Source organism: Canis lupus, chromosome 32 (assembly GCF_048164855.1).
Source record: "Canis lupus baileyi chromosome 32, mCanLup2.hap1, whole genome shotgun sequence".
In the NCBI taxonomy this organism is placed as follows: Eukaryota; Metazoa; Chordata; class Mammalia; order Carnivora; family Canidae; genus Canis; species Canis lupus.
This window is the reverse complement of record NC_132869.1, coordinates 9,301,185-9,318,351: the sequence shown is the minus strand read 5'-3', so window position 1 is coordinate 9,318,351 and position 17,167 is coordinate 9,301,185. Positions and strand designations below refer to the sequence as shown.

The 17,167-nt window shown below is 49.8% G+C and overlaps 1 protein-coding gene across 1 annotated transcript in view; it reads left to right on the top strand.

Moving 5' to 3' along the window:
• Positions 1-16,602: 16,602 nt before the first annotated feature.
• The window catches only part of RASGRP1 (RAS guanyl releasing protein 1), a 77,314-nt gene continuing 76,749 nt past the window's right edge, over positions 16,603-17,167 (top strand). The window contains 1 exon segment of the mRNA XM_072808367.1: positions 16,603-16,737. Coding sequence (XP_072664468.1) covers positions 16,703-16,737 — 35 coding nt within the window. The 5' untranslated portion in view covers positions 16,603-16,702.

The window sequence follows — 17,167 nt, the reverse complement described above, 5'->3', positions numbered from 1 at the left end:
ACTTTTTATAATATATTTTATTTAACTCAGGATAGCCAAAATAATCAAAATTAAGTCATACTAATGAGATATTTTACAGTCCGTATTTTATGCTAAATTTTCAGAATTTGATGCATGTTTTGCACTTAAAGTACATCTTCAGGGCACCTGACTGGTTCAGTCAGTACAGCATGCAACTCTTGATCTCAGGGTTGTGAGTTCTAGCCTCACATTGGGTATAGAGATGACATGAAAAAAAATTGTTTAAATAAAGTACATCTCAATTTGGCCTAGCCACATTTCAAGTGCTTAATAGCTACATCTGGCTCATAGCTACTGTACTGTATGTAAATACAGTTCTAGATTTAAAAAAATTAAAGAGCATACTAACTAAAGTCTGTGAGTGATTCTAGTCTGCATCTTGGTTCTAGAAAGAAGAGCTATAAAAGCATTCTTAGGGTAATTGAGTACATTTGAACAGGAACTGCACAACTGGGGGACAAGGGGGCTATAGACTAGTTATTAGATATTATAGAGTTATTATTGTTGCTATAAATGAAAATTATGGGTATGTGGGAGAGTGTCCTTAGACTTAGGGAATTTTGGCTGATGTGTTTGGGGGTAAAGTATCATGATGTTTACAATGTAATTTTTATTTTTCATTTATTTATTTTTAAAGATGTTATTTTTTTGAGAAAGAGAGAGAAAGAAAGCATGAACAGGAGATGGGGTAGAGGGAGAGGGAGAAGCAGAATCCCCTCTAAGCAGGGAGCTCAATACAGGGCTCAATTATTTTTTAAAAGCAAGCGAGCAAACACAGCAAACTATTAATAGTTATAAAGACTATGCAGAAAGTAGATGGATGTTCCATGTACTATTCTTTCAACTTCTAGGTCTGAAATTCATAATAAATCATGGGGAAAACAGAGACATACATATCTGCCCTAGACTGCCTTCTAAATAGGGACAATTTATCTGTCAAAGGCCATTAATCTGCTGAACTAATGGTGCTAAAAGATTTCTTAGTACCCTAAGAATATTTTATGAGGGAAGCAGCATGATTAGTAGTAAAAACACTAAATGTGAAGACAAAAGATCAAGATTCCAGTTCTAGGTTTGCTCTAACTTGAATAGTCCTACTTGGAAACACTTCAATTCATATACATTGCCATATGTATCTGGCTCTCTCTATAGGAATTCCAGGCTTTGGAGCCAGTGAGTGAGGAAGCTACCTTTGTTTGGAAGAACGACGCTGATATCATTTTGTTATGTGTCCACTTGGATTATAACACTGGCATCCTGGAAAGAAAACAATTCTCCAAACTTCTGTCCCCAGCCACGTGCTCCTGAGCTATGGCAACAAAGCCTTTGCCCTGCCCAGGTGGCGTACCATTGCTCCACCAGCAGGAGATGGATGGGTGGGCTGGGTTAGCTGAGAGCTGGAAGAGGCTTTGAAACTATGAAAGGCCATATAATATCTGGAAGTAGAAATACCCAAATAATGTGGGAAGGGGTCATCCCTGTGGACAAAGAACACGAGACATCCACAAATGTAGTCTGTTTTGGAATAGTATCCATTCGGAACACCATAGTCAGTGAAAGCAGGTATGTGGTGTCCATGTCTATTATTTTAAATCAACCTCAGGGGAATTAGACAATTTGTCAGCATCAGAGAAAGAAGAAAAAATAATAAGAAAGATTCTACTAACTAGAACAAAAGCTCCTGGAGGAGTTTGTCCGTGTTCTCCCTAAAATTTAGTTGTTGGATTGAGTTTTTTTCCTCATTGCCAGAGTCAGGAATATAATACTGGCCTCTTATTCTAAGTCACAAACCTCAAAACACATTTTATTAGCCCCAACTATGAAAACGCAAGAATAACTATCTCAGAAATTCTATTCTGATGGGTCCCATTTTTTATTCTGCTAGAGCTCTTAATACTTCTGATGAAGTTACATGGGCCTCGATCCTCCCTCTCTGTTTTTTTTTTATGCTGCAAAGTCTCTCTTTACTTAACTTCCAGATTCCGAGGTTATTTCTTTCCTCTTTTCTGTGGGTAATTTCAGTTGCCCTTGCTCCCTTCCCTGGGTCTGCTTCCTTAAACTCCTTCAGTATTGAACATCTATCATCACAGCACACACACCTGCATGGGTGCACACCCTCAGAAACACAAAAACACATGAACCTGACAGACTCATGCATTTGAGGACCACACTCAAATCCCAGAGGTTGAGATTGCCCTTGGAAATTATGCTTCAAACAATCCCTCCAAACCTTACAACATTACAACATCTGGTTAAACTTCTCAAGTTTGGACCAATTGTTATGAAGAAGGCCAATGTCATATTAAAAAAAAAAAAAAAAGTCTCACGTATAAAATGTCTTTAAGGATATGGAGTTTTGTGTAATTTTTATTTTTTAACTCCACAGGACATATATTAATTGAATATTCTTCTAGAATGGTGCTCTACTTTGTTCAACTTCTCCATAATTAGTAGCCACAGCCTTTAAAAAGTATTTGGATCTTCAAAGAGTTTTCTTCTTAGCAGTTGAGCTTTTTGCTCCTACAATCATATTCTTAGGCTTAATAAACAGTTTCTCCATGTGAATGTTTTTTAAAATAGTAAGTTCATCGCACACCTCTGGAATTACTAATCTCTAAAAGGATTGAGTCTGGATTAATGATGTTTTACCGTACCATTATCTAACTGAAGAGCATGGAGTGCAGTCAAGATTAATAAGATAGAAGTTATCACAGATGCTACTCACTACAGCACTGCTGGGAAGACCAGGATTTCAGGAATGACCTGTCTAGTGTGCAAAGCAAAGAAACAAAGAACCGAATTAACAACCTAACACTATTCACTTAAAAGCTGAAGAAAACTCTATAAAACTCAAAGTCTGATGGCCCCTGACCTCTTTGGAAACTAGTTTAAGGGTGTCCTGGCTGGTGCAGCTCCAGAGAAAGAAAATGGAGAAGAGTATACCTTGAGGCCATCTAGTCCCCTTCAGAAATTCATCATATTTCTGATCAATCTTCTTAGGGATCTTTTTCTCAGCAAAACAAGCTATGAAATTCCACGATTTTTGACATTTATGTTCATAGTAAAAATGAATGTATGCTTTTTATGCATGCATTTTTAGCTTATATATACAAGTCCCTATTAAAAAACAAAAATGACATATTCAAGGTCAATACTAACATTGCTCTTAGGCATTGAGCTGAGTCTTTGCTTCCCTAAACTACAAGCACATGTGTAACACAGAGCAAGAGCTACAGCTGGGATGGTTTCCCTGGATATAGACAATCTTGGTATGTCACTTTTCTTTTTTATTACATGGAGTTCTGCCTTTTTAAATGAATCAAACAACTCAGCAGAGGAGGAGCATATAAAAATAAAATTGCGTACTGCGGATCAATTATGAAGGCTCACCAGACTTTTCAAATAATACCTGATAGAAACCAGGAAACAGAAATGAGATGAAAAGGCAAAGACCAATGCTTTACCACCTGTGACTTAATCTTTTCAAGAAAGACTCAATGCTGTTTTGGTCAAGAGGCCAAGTTAGGCTTTAAAGACATGATGCAATTCTCAGGTTGTTAATGACTAACCTGCAGCCCAGGACAAGTCACTTATCTCTGTGCCTTGAGACTCTTGTGAGTTTAAGACGCAAAAATGAAAAGTCTTCTATGAATTAAGTGACACCCCCCATCTACTGAAATCCCAGGAAAAAATCAGGAAGTTTTGGGATTCCTGGCCTTTCAGCCCTGAAAGTCTACAACTGCTCTGTGTTAGTATCCAGTCATGAAGACTGAGTTTAGCAGGTTTCCAGGAGACCCCCACCACCCTTAATCTCTCCCAGCAAAGCAATCATCTTAAATGTCCATAGAGCCCATGGAGGTCTCAGAGTGCTGGGTTGTCCAGCCATGCCAAGAACAGGGTTCATCTCCTAATGTCAACATTACAATTGGTAAGACCCTTCTGAGTCCCCCAGATCAACACTGGCTGAGATCTGCGTTAAACCTCCTTAAGAAACAACTAGACTGTGCTCGCTTCGGCAGCACATATACTAAGAAATAATTAGACTTCAACAGCTTTCAAAAGGAGTTTTTTAAAAAATGGGAAGAAGGAACCTGGGTAACTAGCAACCATTTCCCTGAGTTCTATTCTGTTTTGGAATGATCCTGCTTTGTTTGATATGTACCTGTAACTATAGCCATGGCCCTCACGGAGCACAGGATAAGAATACGTACAGAGAAGACAGGTGAAACGTCTGCAAAGCAATGAGCCCTTCCTATCTGTAAGTGGTGGCTGGCCTGCCAATCTACATGCACTTGGAGTCCAGCTAGCATGGTGCCCATGCTTGCTCCCTGCAAAAGGAGCAGCCTTGCTACAGTGAAGGATGAGACCCTAAATACCAGGGGACCAAAAGATTGTTTCAAAATCTTCTTTTGAAGATTGTTTTAGACAATCTTTTGAAAGCCTAATTTTCTTTAGCTCTGGCCTTTTTCATGTCACTTAACAAAGCTTTAACATTCAGGTACAGCTGCATCTGCCAAATGCAGTGGGCCTTGACTCCATGAGTCAGAAGTCATCTCTGACTCTCAGAAGCCTGTTGCAGGTTTGGGATATATGACCTTAGTAAAGTTGTGGCATAAAAAATATGAAGACTATTGCAGTCTCAGGGAGTTCAACTCCCCGTCTCCAAGGGACAAGGGCAAGAACACAAATATGAGCAGAAGAAAAAACTTTGCCCCAGAGGATGAAGTAGCATGGACATGGTTAAGCAATTTTTCAGGAACATGGACCTATCATTACTCTTTGTAGCAAAAGCTAGAAAGTAGGTGAGCCATCCTACTGGCTGAATCTCCATATAGATGTATGTCTAGCCCCTGTCTGTGTTATAAGTATCCTGGGTAGTTGATCGTCTGACTCTACCTTCATGTACCCCAGGGTTTTAAGAGCCCGATTTGCACCCTTGCAGCTGGCAGAGATGCCAGGCATCATATCAAGTAGAACATAACATAAAAAGTGGTCCGCAAATGTCCTGGAAGAGTAAAAGGAAAAGCAAGGCACTAATGGAAAAGGCATTTTGTGTATCACCTGTGGGTCTTCCAGAGAAGCTGGGGACCAGGAAGAAAAGCAGAAGGCTGAATCAGGAACTTTCTAGCATGGGATATGTTCTGATTTGAGAGCAAGGCAAGAGATGGACACTTTTTCTTTAGAACCAGGTCTGGACCAGAAGCTATAAGTGGGCTGGGTATGACAACAAGGTAGGAAGATACCAAGAGCACTGGATTTCTGGGATGTTCCAGGAAAGGATGGTCCAGGCTGGACTGGACAAAATAATCCAAAAACCCAGAAAAGTAAAAAATCAGTCTTCACTCCTAATTTATCAGGTTAAAAACAAATATCTATATTTGTATTGACACCTCAGGAGGATATTCACACTGGTTGAGAGAGATTTTAATGTTAGAATGCAATTCCATTAATAGCTCAGTCAGGAGAACTTAAAAAAAAAGTGTGACAACAGCTAAAACTCTTTTCACATCAATAAACAAACAAATCAAACCTCTGTGGTTGCAGCAAGAAAGCCCTAAGGAATTAATGCTTTAATCACTTGATCTAATAATCCTCCACTTCTTAAAGATAAAATTGAAGCCCTTAAAAAAAAAAAAAAGGAATCATGGAAAAGAGACCATAGCGGGAATCATGTTTTAGCCCAATCTATTCAGGAACCATTCACATGTCTAGACACACACACACTCAGGAGGTGCCTGTCACGTAAGAACTGATATATAAAGGTAACCAATATAGTAGTAGCACATTGACAAGGTTAGACTTTCCTTTTTCAAATAACTTAGACTGAAACCTTGGGTTAGGGCCTGAAGAAGGCCTAAATCAGAGGTTTTCCCTCCCCACATCAATGGCCAACTCTTTTTAGGGACAATTCTAGCTTGGGCTGGGTCAGGGAGCAGCTGTAACCAGATCAAAATTCTGATCCCTGTGATGCTCTGGTTTATAACTTCTGGTTGATAAGACAGCTGAAAGGTAGTGCTTCCCTGAGGCCATCAACAATATAGGTAATGCTGATTACTTATTCAGAATTTCATAATGAGTCATAGACAACAAACTCAACTCTTTGGGGGTGCAAAATCTAATATAATGTGAGTGGGCAGTGTAGCAAATGATGATAAGCTCCAGAATTACATTGTTTTGTAACCCAGATTCACCTTTCACTAGCAGTGTGTCCTTGGGTAAATCACCTAACCTTTCTGAGCCTTAAATCCCCAGGTATAAAGTAGGGACAACAAAGATAAATCATAAAGGTTTATTTGGTGGGCATGAAATAAAATAATGTATATTTATTTCTTGGTAGAGTGGTTGACATGTAGGAAGTACTCACCAGGTTGGTTCATATAATCGTCGTTAGGAATTGAGGGTAAACTGAAAATATGGAGGAAAAAGTAAAAAGCATTCTATTTGATCATATAGGATCTAGCTCAGCATAGCTTCACATGTAAGTTGGCCCTTTTTGGTCTGCTGGTTTATTTCTGCTGCCTACTAGTTGTGCCCAGTGGTGGAGTCCCACCTTCTGCGGTAGCTCAGGGGCTATCAGGCCCTTCCTGGCTGGGCTTCAGGTACAAGAGCCTCGAGTTCAAGTCTGACAGGGAAGCAAGAGGTACTTACATTCTGGTTTAGGACAATGATTCCTTTGTCCCTAAGCTAGTTGGTCAGTAAGTACTACTGTTTTGGTCCTTCTGGATCCTCTGGCCTTGAGTGAGCCTTAGAGCCCCTCATTTTACCTCTCCATCCCAGGCTAGCCTTCACTTCCCATCCCATTTCTCACTTTACTGCTCTCCAAGTAATCTTTCCTGTACTTTCCTACTGCGTGTCCAAAAGGGACAAACGGAGCCCCTCCTAAAGCTCACTTTGTCCCTTATTTTACACCGACATTTTTCAACAGCCAGAAGCCACTAAAGCTCCTGTAGCGAAGAAAGAGCACTTGGTCCTTCATGAAGGAGCCCGCATAACTCCCAGGGCCAACTAACACAGGAAGTGCTGTGCCCAGAGCCCACAGCACGTAAGCCCATGAAAATGTTTTAATTTCATTTCTTTCAAAATCAAAAGGAAAAAAATGATAAGAATGATATCATAAAATGATAAAATGATAAGTATATAATAATAAATCCAGCCCGGACTATATTCATCTTTATGCTAATGCAATCATAAAATACATTTTAAAAATATAAAAAATATATTTGTATGGAGGAAGGGGCCCACAAATATCAAAATATGACCCCTAATCTGGGGAAGGCCGGAGGCAAACTCACCCACCTTCCATCCCCACCTCCAACTCAACCCATTACCTCCCCTCTGGCTGGTATAGGACAAAAGTTGCAATGACTCGGATTTTTAAGAGGACTTGCTAAACAACTGCCAACATTGATTATATATGACTTGTCTATTTCCATCATAAGTCTAACCTAGATTCCTCACCCTACCCTCCCCCCATACAAACTTATGACGTCAAAGCAATAACACTAGAGCGAGATCACACCTGCCAGGGTTAAATTAAGACTCAGCATGTGGTAACCTTTCTCAGAGGGCAAAGCCTCACTTCTGGGATGCTTGAAAAATCACACATAAGTGAGCACTGCCTGGATTTATCACAACATATGGCAGTGCTTTTCATTGATTAATTTAAAATCAATTAAGCTGAACACCCAGTTGACTATCTCATTTGACAGTGTGGTCTCTACCCCTACTTAGGAAGCCGTAAGGGAGACTTGTCCAGCTGCACACTTTGTTAGAGTTCAAAGTATCTTCAGTTTGATGCAAGGTACAGGAAAAAGAAAATAAAAAGCAATAAGAGACAAAAAAGACAGTTTTTTTCTTTAAAGTAAATTTTGGCTATCATTTCAATGGATGCTGAGGAATTACTTTGACCAAAATGTTTGTGTTAGCGGCCAATTAGACATGGAGACAGATCAGTCCCATCTATACTTGCAGCAAATTTAAGCTTTGAGCTTTGTTTTTTAATCAGTGCATTTCTAATTGTCAGGATGCTCTCCTGGGTGTGACTTTGTTATTCTTGAAACGCACACATTCTGCACTCAGGGAACACAGCTACCCATAAGGTTAAAGATACACCCTTCTTAGTGGGGGCTGCCAGAGACTCTCCTCCCACTTCCAAAACCAGAGGAACCCAGAAGACAGAGTCTTCTGGCTCAGTTTATACTTTCCTAAGGCTGCTCTCTCCCCAGAGGAGCTTTACTCCCTACTCCCACAACAAAGAATCAGACTGAATAAAAAGATACTTCCCATGTGGGGTGGGGAAGCCTGGGCCTTGGCACAGAGCCATGGGAAGGGGTGTTAGAACCCCACCTACTACTGGTAAGTTGTGTGTGAGATAAGTTACATTAGTATTACTTAAATATGAGTAAAGGATGACTTCTTTTAAAGGGAAAACAATTTTTCTTCTAGATTCCTAAGTCTGTGTGCAGATAATCCCAGTTGGAGAAGCATTCACCCGGACTAATTTAGAATGATTTTCTCCACTGCTCACATGCAAGTGCATCTATGAATATTTAGGAGTCTTCACTTCAATACTATACTTATTACAGTACTTTTTTGAGTGCATATTAAACAGTTTTTGTACTCAGAAAACCACATCCTTTGACTGGTCCAGGCCACTTGAATCTTTCTATGAACGTTTTTTTTTTTTTTTTTTTTTTTTCCAGCTTTCGCCCATGTGTCTTTGTACATGTTAAATTATTAAGTTGCATTATTGCTGGTATGGTGCTGGGTGTACAATAGGAGTTTTAAAAATAGTGGCTACATTACAAAACTAGTTTTAGCATTTAGGTTATTGCCATTCTGTTTGCAATGCCAGCCATTTGAAAAGGGGCCCAGTGTTGGATTTTAATGAACTCTGGGTCCTTCAACAGTTCATGTCAAGCACCCAAAGGCAGACTTGAGGAGTAGTGCTAATTGAATCACACTGAAAGTGGAGGGGATTTAAGGAGCTCACAGGGAACTCTTCAAGGTGTGAAGCCTCTCAGATTCTGCCAAGGTAATAAGATTAAGTCAGACTTGAAAACCTGATTTATGCACTGGCGGAGGTGGGGAGAGTCAGAGTAGGCTCCTGAGTGTTGTAGTTCAGCAAAGCACTAGTTGTTCCTCCTCCTTACTTCCACATCTTCCTTTTCTCTGAAAGACTCTCCCTCCCCATCCCTCCTCCCCCCTCCCCACTCTTCCTTCCTTCCCCCTTGTTCCCACCCCCTTCCTCCCCTTCTCTTCTGTTGGCTCACTATTCAGCTTACCTTTTGCATATTAACCTAGACCTCACTTCCTCTGAGAAGTTGGCTCCCTGTCAATCAAGAGCTTTTGTGTGATCCCTTAGCCCTTACTAGGTTCTCAAAGCATTCACTCTGCGTGCCCGCACCTTGGCACAGAGTCATCACTCAAAACAGTATGTCCTAAAAAAAAAAAAAAAAAAAAAAAACAGTATGTCCTCAGTGGTTTCTATATGCCAGGCATAGACCATGTCACATCATCCTTCGCAAAATTCCAGGAAGTAGGCCCTGTTTGTACCCATTTTTACAGACATGAAAACTAAGCCTTAGAAAAGTAAACTTGCTCAGGATTACGTTGCCAGGGAGCATGAGGGCTGAAATGCAAAACCAGTGGAACTCCAGAGTTATACTTCCAACTACCATGCCATTCTGCTTCCCAAATACTTGTAAAAAAACATTGTTCGATTTTTTTTCATAAGCCACAACAGAACAGATTCACTGGCAACTCGCCATTGTTGGCCCCAGTCTCGTGTTTGAAAGCCGTGCAGCATGGTCAGAATCTGAAAGTAAGGTCTCTGCCAGAATGATCCAAAATAGGATTTATTTATTGAATAGGTGCTTGTACATAATACAAAAATAAAAGCTATAAAAGGAGAAATGATGAAAATTAAGATTCCCACCCCCCCCCATACTCAGAGCCAGCCAGTAAGTTCCCTTTTCCAGAGGTAACTATCAAAATCTATTGTTATCATGACAAGTGGGCTTAAAGCTGTATTTGTAAACTACAATCCCATCCCAGTAATGGATAGATTTAGTGGGTCCTGACCAGAATCCATTTTTTAATGTCATTAAAAATATGTATATTTGAAAGAATGATGTTTCACGCAGCTTGTGTTTTGGTTTTACATATAGTGTTAATGTACATCTGAGTCACAGAGTGTAAAATGTTATTTTACACTTCTCATCATGAGGTAATGTCCAAAGCACTTTGAAAGCCCCCGACCTAGTAGACCTAGAAGTTGGAAATTATAAAGGCCACTTTCATAGAAAACCTTCCATAGTTACTTCTCATGAGTCACTCTGGAACTCAGCAACCTGAGTGACCCCATTAAAATGGAAGGCCAATCCCATTCCTCCTCTATTCAAAGCCCTTCAGGGGCACCCAACTGAAGAGAGTAAAAGCCATGAGACAACATGTATTTCTATTTGTTTGCTCTGTCAGTGGCCTAAAAAAATCTACAATCAGAAATACAGGCTGTGTGATATAAACAAATATGACTCTGTGGGCGAGGGGCTCTGGGAAGGGATTTCCCAGAGATGGGCAGCATCCTTCAAAGCAGCTGAAATTAAGAGTGGATACTCACAAATAGGGTCTGTTTTGGGGATGAGCTATACTAAGGATATTCACAAAATCTCCCTTGGAGAATTCTGGGGGGGGTACCGCAAGGAGTCCGAATACTGTCCAGGACAGCAGGCGCATAGACAGAGGGGCCCCCCCCCATGCTGCTGCATCCAGGAGAAGATGCCAGGGAGAAAGAAACTAGCAGGAGTCCCACCACAAGCCCCAACTTATAGGCACGGAGGAGCAAAAGGAGCTGCTTTTTGTGTGGGCAATTCCTCCAGCCTTGGTCCAAGGTGAGCAGCAGCAGGAATTTACAGTGTTCGGCGTCCTGTTGTATGGGACAGCCAGTAGCAACATAATGAGGCCAGTTCTCCGTGTCTCAGAAACAGCATCAGCACTCAGCAGGAGAGTCAAGGATGGCTCCCCATTGGCTCCTTCCTTTCCCTCTCCATCCCTCATCACTCTCCTCTGGAGCTGTACACTCCTAAATGTGGCAGCTGTCTCTTCACAGGTCCACATGGGAGCCTCAGCTGGGACACTTCATGGTGTCCCCATCAGAATACGGGTAAGCCAACTCTGAAGTGGCAGCTCCTGGAGATCAAGAGTGTAAAATCGTGGTGTATTCGTTCACTTGTTGACTTGATTACGGTCTGTTAGATTTGTAAGCTCCTGTGAATAAAGATCTTGTCCGTCTTGATTTCTACCAGATTCTCGAGGTCAAGAACAGCACCTGACACCAAGCAGGCAACCAGTGAGTATCTTAAATGGATGAATAAATGTTAGGCAACAGAGTAGAAGCTGAGGTAGCCAATCGGTTCTCCAAGTACACCCAGGCAGATTGTGAAAGGTGGGTTCATAACCCTCTGCACCTGGGAGGTAGCCCCACACGTGCCCTTTTAGGGTGACTTGCCAGTTTGACATGCTTTTGGTAAAACGGTGCCTTTGTGTGTTTACCAGGTGAAAAGAGATGGTAGGCGGAAGGAAGTACACAAGCAAAAGCACCCAGGCTTGCAAGGGCACAGGGCACGGCGATTACTAAGAGTGCCAAGGTGCAACCTAAGAGGTCAGGTGCCTGGGAGGGCATGGCCAGAGGCTAGGCTAAACAGATGAGCTCCAGCTGTGAAGAGGCACAACGTTAGCAAGTTTGCACTTTATTCTGAAGGCAACTGGGGAGTCCTTGGCAGTTTGGAAGCAGAGAGATGATATGATCAGGTAACTGAAAGCGATACGAAAGAAGGATCAGAGAAGAGGAGGTTGTATAATTGGGGAAGCTAATTATGAGCCTATTACACAAGCCCAGATTCAGAGGTAATGAGGGCCAAGACCAATACATAGCCATGGAGATGGAGAGGAAGCCCTCTGGGACAATTAAAGGAGGTGACCAGTTGGAAGTGTGGCTGTGAATGTAGCTATCAGGGTTGGATATTCAGACTGAGAGGCATATGGGTCCTGCTGAAGTCATGGAAGAAAATAAAAACACCTAATTTGAATAATGTATCATTTAGAAAATCTGATGAAAGCACGTGTTTTTAGTTTCAGAGGCTTTACAGATACCTACCAAGAAGCCAAGTAAAAAGTTCATGGACATCAGTGAAGAATATCTGATTGAAAAACAGAAGAATGACAGAGTCCCAAGGAATGACCTCACCCAAAAAGTGGGCAGTGAAAGACAATGGTCCCCAACCCTTCTCATCTACTTGAGAGACATTGACTATTGCCCATCAGACAGGGAGGAGAAGCAGAAGAGAGAACAAGAGAAAAGGAGAACTTTGTTCTTGAGGTCAGAGGTGCCTCAGACGACATCAGGAAGACTAACCACATGGCAGCAGATGAAGAAGATAGAGCTAACTTCTAATTTTTTTTAGATGTTTGGAAAAGACAAAGTGCTTAAGTAGGAATAGCTAGAAAGCCTCATCAAAGACCTCAGGGTGGGCCCAGACATGGGGTTAGGTGCAAGCAGAATGCAGCACGCTCAGGAAGCCAGAGACAAAGACGCTTTTCAGGCAACAGTAGGACTCTTTGTTTAGAAAAATTCAACAAGGCTCATTTACTGAATGAGTAACTAATAATTTCTAGACTTATATACATAATGGACTCAGATGTGTGCAACTGCCTGCATGTGTGTTGACTACTGTGTGTGTACACCAAATAGCCAATCTGTCTATACATGTAGTTAATATGAACATATTAATATGCATAAAATTTTGCATTAACATAAAGGTATGTTTATCCATTTAACACATATACATATATAGTCTAGAAGAGCTTTATAATTTAATATTTATTAAAAATCCACATGCTCCTTCTATATAATATGGCTGTGACTAGGACTTGGTTCTATTGCCCAATGTTCATGAGGATCCTCTGGAAACATTTCTTAGTGGTCTTACTATTAGGAAGAGTTGATATTCTCTTGAAAAACTGTGTCTGTTTGCTTTGCATGTAACAGAAATTGAATCTTATACAAAGCTCCCTTTTGAACAGGACTGCTAGAAACCTGGGAGACAAGTTATGGTCCCACTTGTAGCCAAGTGTATTGGACTCTATGGGGTGCATTTAAAAAGAAATGACTCCCTTCTGGCTCCATTTTACATGCCTTATTTTTCACTTTTTCTTTCACACACTTCTTGTCGTAGGTTGTGTACCTTTGTAAGTTACCTTGGTGAGCTGCTTCTTCTAGGAGATGGCATATAAACATGAGGGAATTTTACAGAAACACAGAAATCACAGAGGTCCGGAAACATCCCGGCTGGGAAGAGACGGATTATTGCGGCCGGAGTTAAGGCATGTGGCAGTGACAATGGGTGTGATACCAGGACGGCCCCGCGCGACCCATTACAGGGAGTCAGACAGATGTCAGGCCAGGCCACGGTTCCCTCTGCTGTTTCCTAGTTGTGTGACGGGAGGCATGTTCTTCTCTAAACCATCATTTTCTCATCTCGAAAACAGTAACCCCTCGAGGCTTAGGGGGGATGGCTCGCATGGGGTAACGTACGGAGGCACCTAGCTCAGCGCGCTCCACCAGTTGGGTGCTGTCATCCAGCCTCCGTTCCGGGCTCGCTGGGCTGGGCCGCCGCGCCTGCCCCGGCGCCCGAGGGCAGCGCTCCCGGGCCTCCCCGCACCTCCCACCCCCGCAGGCCGGGCCGCCTCCCGCCGGGGCTGACAGCGCCTCCAGCGGGCGTGCTGCGGGCGGGCGTGCTGCGGGCGGGGGTGCTGCGGGAGGGCGTGCTGCGGGCGGGCGTGCTGCGGGAGGGCGTGCTGCGGGAGGGCGTGCTGCGGGAGGGCGTGCTGCGGCCTGGCGTGCTGCGGGCGGGCGTGCTGCGGGCGGGGGTGCTGCGGGAGGGCGTGCTGCGGGCGGGCGTGCTGCGGGAGGGCGTGCTGCGGGAGGGCGTGCTGCGGGAGGGCGTGCTGCGGCCGGGCGTGCTGCGGGAGGGCGTGCTGCGGCCGGGTGTGCTGCGGGCGGCGTGCTGCGGGAGGGCGTGCTGCGGGAGGGCGTGCTGCGGGCGGGCGTGCTGCGAGAGGGCGTGCTGCGGCCGGGTGTGCTGCGGGAGGGCGTGCTGCGGGCGGGCGTGCTGCGGGAGGGCGTGCTGCGGGAGGGCGTGCTGCGGGCGGGCGTGCTGCGGGAGGGCGTGCTGCGGCCGGGCGTGCTGCGGGCGGGGGTGCTGCGGGAGGGCGTGCTGCGGCCGGGCGTGCTGCGGGAGGGCGTGCTGCGGGCGGGCGTGCTGCGGGCGGGGGTGCTGCGGGAGGGCGTGCTGCGGGCGGGGGTGCTGCGGGAGGGCGTGCTGCGGCCGGGCGTGCTGCGGGAGGGCGTGCTGCGGGAGGGCGTGCTGCGGGAGGGCGTGCTGCGGCCGGGTGTGCTGCGGGCGGCGTGCTGCGGGAGGGCGTGCTGCGGGAGGGCGTGCTGCGGGCGGGCGTGCTGCGAGAGGGCGTGCTGCGGCCGGGTGTGCTGCGGGAGGGCGTGCTGCGGGCGGGCGTGCTGCGGGAGGGCGTGCTGCGGGAGGGCGTGCTGCGGGCGGGCGTGCTGCGGGAGGGCGTGCTGCGGCCGGGCGTGCTGCGGGCGGGGGTGCTGCGGGAGGGCGTGCTGCGGCCGGGCGTGCTGCGGGAGGGCGTGCTGCGGGCGGGCGTGCTGCGGGCGGGGGTGCTGCGGGAGGGCGTGCTGCGGGCGGGGGTGCTGCGGGAGGGCGTGCTGCGGCCGGGCGTGCTGCGGGAGGGCGTGCTGCGGGCGGGCGTGCTGCGGGCGGGTGTGCTGCGGGCGGGCGTGCTGCGGGAGGGCGTGCTGCGGGCGGGCGTGCTGCGGGAGGGCGTGCTGCGGGCGGGTGTGCTGCGGGAGGGCGTGCTGCGGGAGGGCGTGCTGCGGCCTGGCGTGCTGCGGGCGGGCGTGCTGCGGGCGGGGGTGCTGCGGGAGGGCGTGCTGCGGGCGGGCGTGCTGCGGGAGGGCGTGCTGCGGGAGGGCGTGCTGCGGGAGGGCGTGCTGCGGCCTGGCGTGCTGCGGGAGGGCGTGCTGCGGGCGGGCGTGCTGCGGGAGGGCGTGCTGCGGGCGGGCGTGCTGCGGGAGGGCGTGCTGCGGGCGGGCGTGCTGCGGCCGGGCGTGCTGCGGGAGGGCGTGCTGCGGGCGGGCGTGCTGCGGGAGGGCGTGCTGCGGGAGGGCGTGCTGCGGCCGGGCGTGCTGCGGGAGGGCGTGCTGCGGCCGGGTGTGCTGCGGGCGGCGTGCTGCGGGAGGGCGTGCTGCGGGAGGGCGTGCTGCGGGCGGGCGTGCTGCGAGAGGGCGTGCTGCGGCCGGGTGTGCTGCGGGAGGGCGTGCTGCGGGAGGGCGTGCTGCGGGCGGGGGTGCTGCGGGAGGGCGTGCTGCGGGAGGGCGTGCTGCGGGCGGGGGTGCTGCGGGAGGGCGTGCTGCGGCCTGGCGTGCTGCGGGCGGGCGTGCTGCGGGCGGGGGTGCTGCGGGAGGGCGTGCTGCGGGCGGGCGTGCTGCGGGAGGGCGTGCTGCGGGAGGGCGTGCTGCGGGAGGGCGTGCTGCGGCCTGGCGTGCTGCGGGAGGGCGTGCTGCGGGCGGGCGTGCTGCGGGAGGGCGTGCTGCGGGCGGGCGTGCTGCGGGAGGGCGTGCTGCGGGCGGGCGTGCTGCGGCCGGGCGTGCTGCGGGAGGGCGTGCTGCGGGCGGGCGTGCTGCGGGAGGGCGTGCTGCGGGAGGGCGTGCTGCGGCCGGGCGTGCTGCGGGAGGGCGTGCTGCGGCCGGGTGTGCTGCGGGCGGCGTGCTGCGGGAGGGCGTGCTGCGGGAGGGCGTGCTGCGGGCGGGCGTGCTGCGAGAGGGCGTGCTGCGGCCGGGTGTGCTGCGGGAGGGCGTGCTGCGGGAGGGCGTGCTGCGGGCGGGGGTGCTGCGGGAGGGCGTGCTGCGGGAGGGCGTGCTGCGGGCGGGGGTGCTGCGGGAGGGCGTGCTGCGGCCGGGCGTGCTGCGGGAGGGCGTGCTGCGGGAGGGCGTGCTGCGGGCGGGGGTGCTGCGGGAGCGCGTGCTGCGGGAGGGCGACCCCCGCGGCCAAGGTGTCCGCACACTGCCGTGAGGCCGAGGCCGAGGCGCACCCACGCCGCGTGGGGCTCCCTGCCCGCCCCGGCGGCGCTCGGACGTGCCCAAAGGGCCCCGCGAAGGGCCGGGGACTGAGACGCGGGGTCCCCTCCGCGAAGCCCACGCCCTCGGGCTCCCGCCTGCGCCGCGGCGCCCCCAGCCTCCGGGTCGGACCTGGCCCGCGGCCGGGGCGGGGGCGGGGGCGGGGCGGGGCGGGGCGGCGCCGCGGGGCGCTGGCGAGTGGCGGGGCGGGTTTCGCAGCGGAGCCCGAGGGCGCCCCACGTCTCCTCCCGCGGGAGCACCGCGCGAGTCAGGTGGCGGGTGCGGCGAGTGCGCGCGCGGGCCGGAGGGCGCGCTCACGGGAACTCTGCCTGCGGGTGCGCCGCGGGCGGGCTCGGCGGCTCGGAGCGCGGCGGGGGCGGCCGGGCGGAGGGGCCCCGCGGGCGGCGGCGGCGGCGATGTGCCGCGCCCCGCCGAGCCCGGCCCGCCGAGCCAGGTGAGGCTGCCGCGGGAGCGCCGGCCGCGGCCATGGGCACCCTGGGCAAGGCGAGAGAGGCCCCGCGGTGAGTAGGGCCCGGGCCCGGGCGGCGCCGCTTCCTCCCTCGGGGCGGGCGGCCCCGGGCGCTCCCGGGCGTGGGGAGCGGAGCGGGGCGGGCGGCGCGGGCGCCTCCGTCTACGGGAAGTCGCGGAGCCGGGGCGCGGGCGGCGGCAGGCGGGGGGCTCGGCTCAGATCCGGGGCGGGGGCCTGCGCTGTGCGCCGGCCGCCCTCCTGCCCGGCCTGGGTGGCGGGCGCCCGGGGCTCCCACTCGCGGACTTTCCGCCGGGTCCGCACCTGCGGCGGGCGCGGGGCCCGGGCAGCGCCACCTGGCGGCGTCTCCCGGCCCTGCGGGTCCCGGCCGGGCCCGGAAGGGCGGGCGGCCGCGCTCGGGGCGAGCCCGCGGAGGTCCCCAAACTTAGAGCTGTCGGGGCGCAGGCTGCACCCCCTCCCGCCCC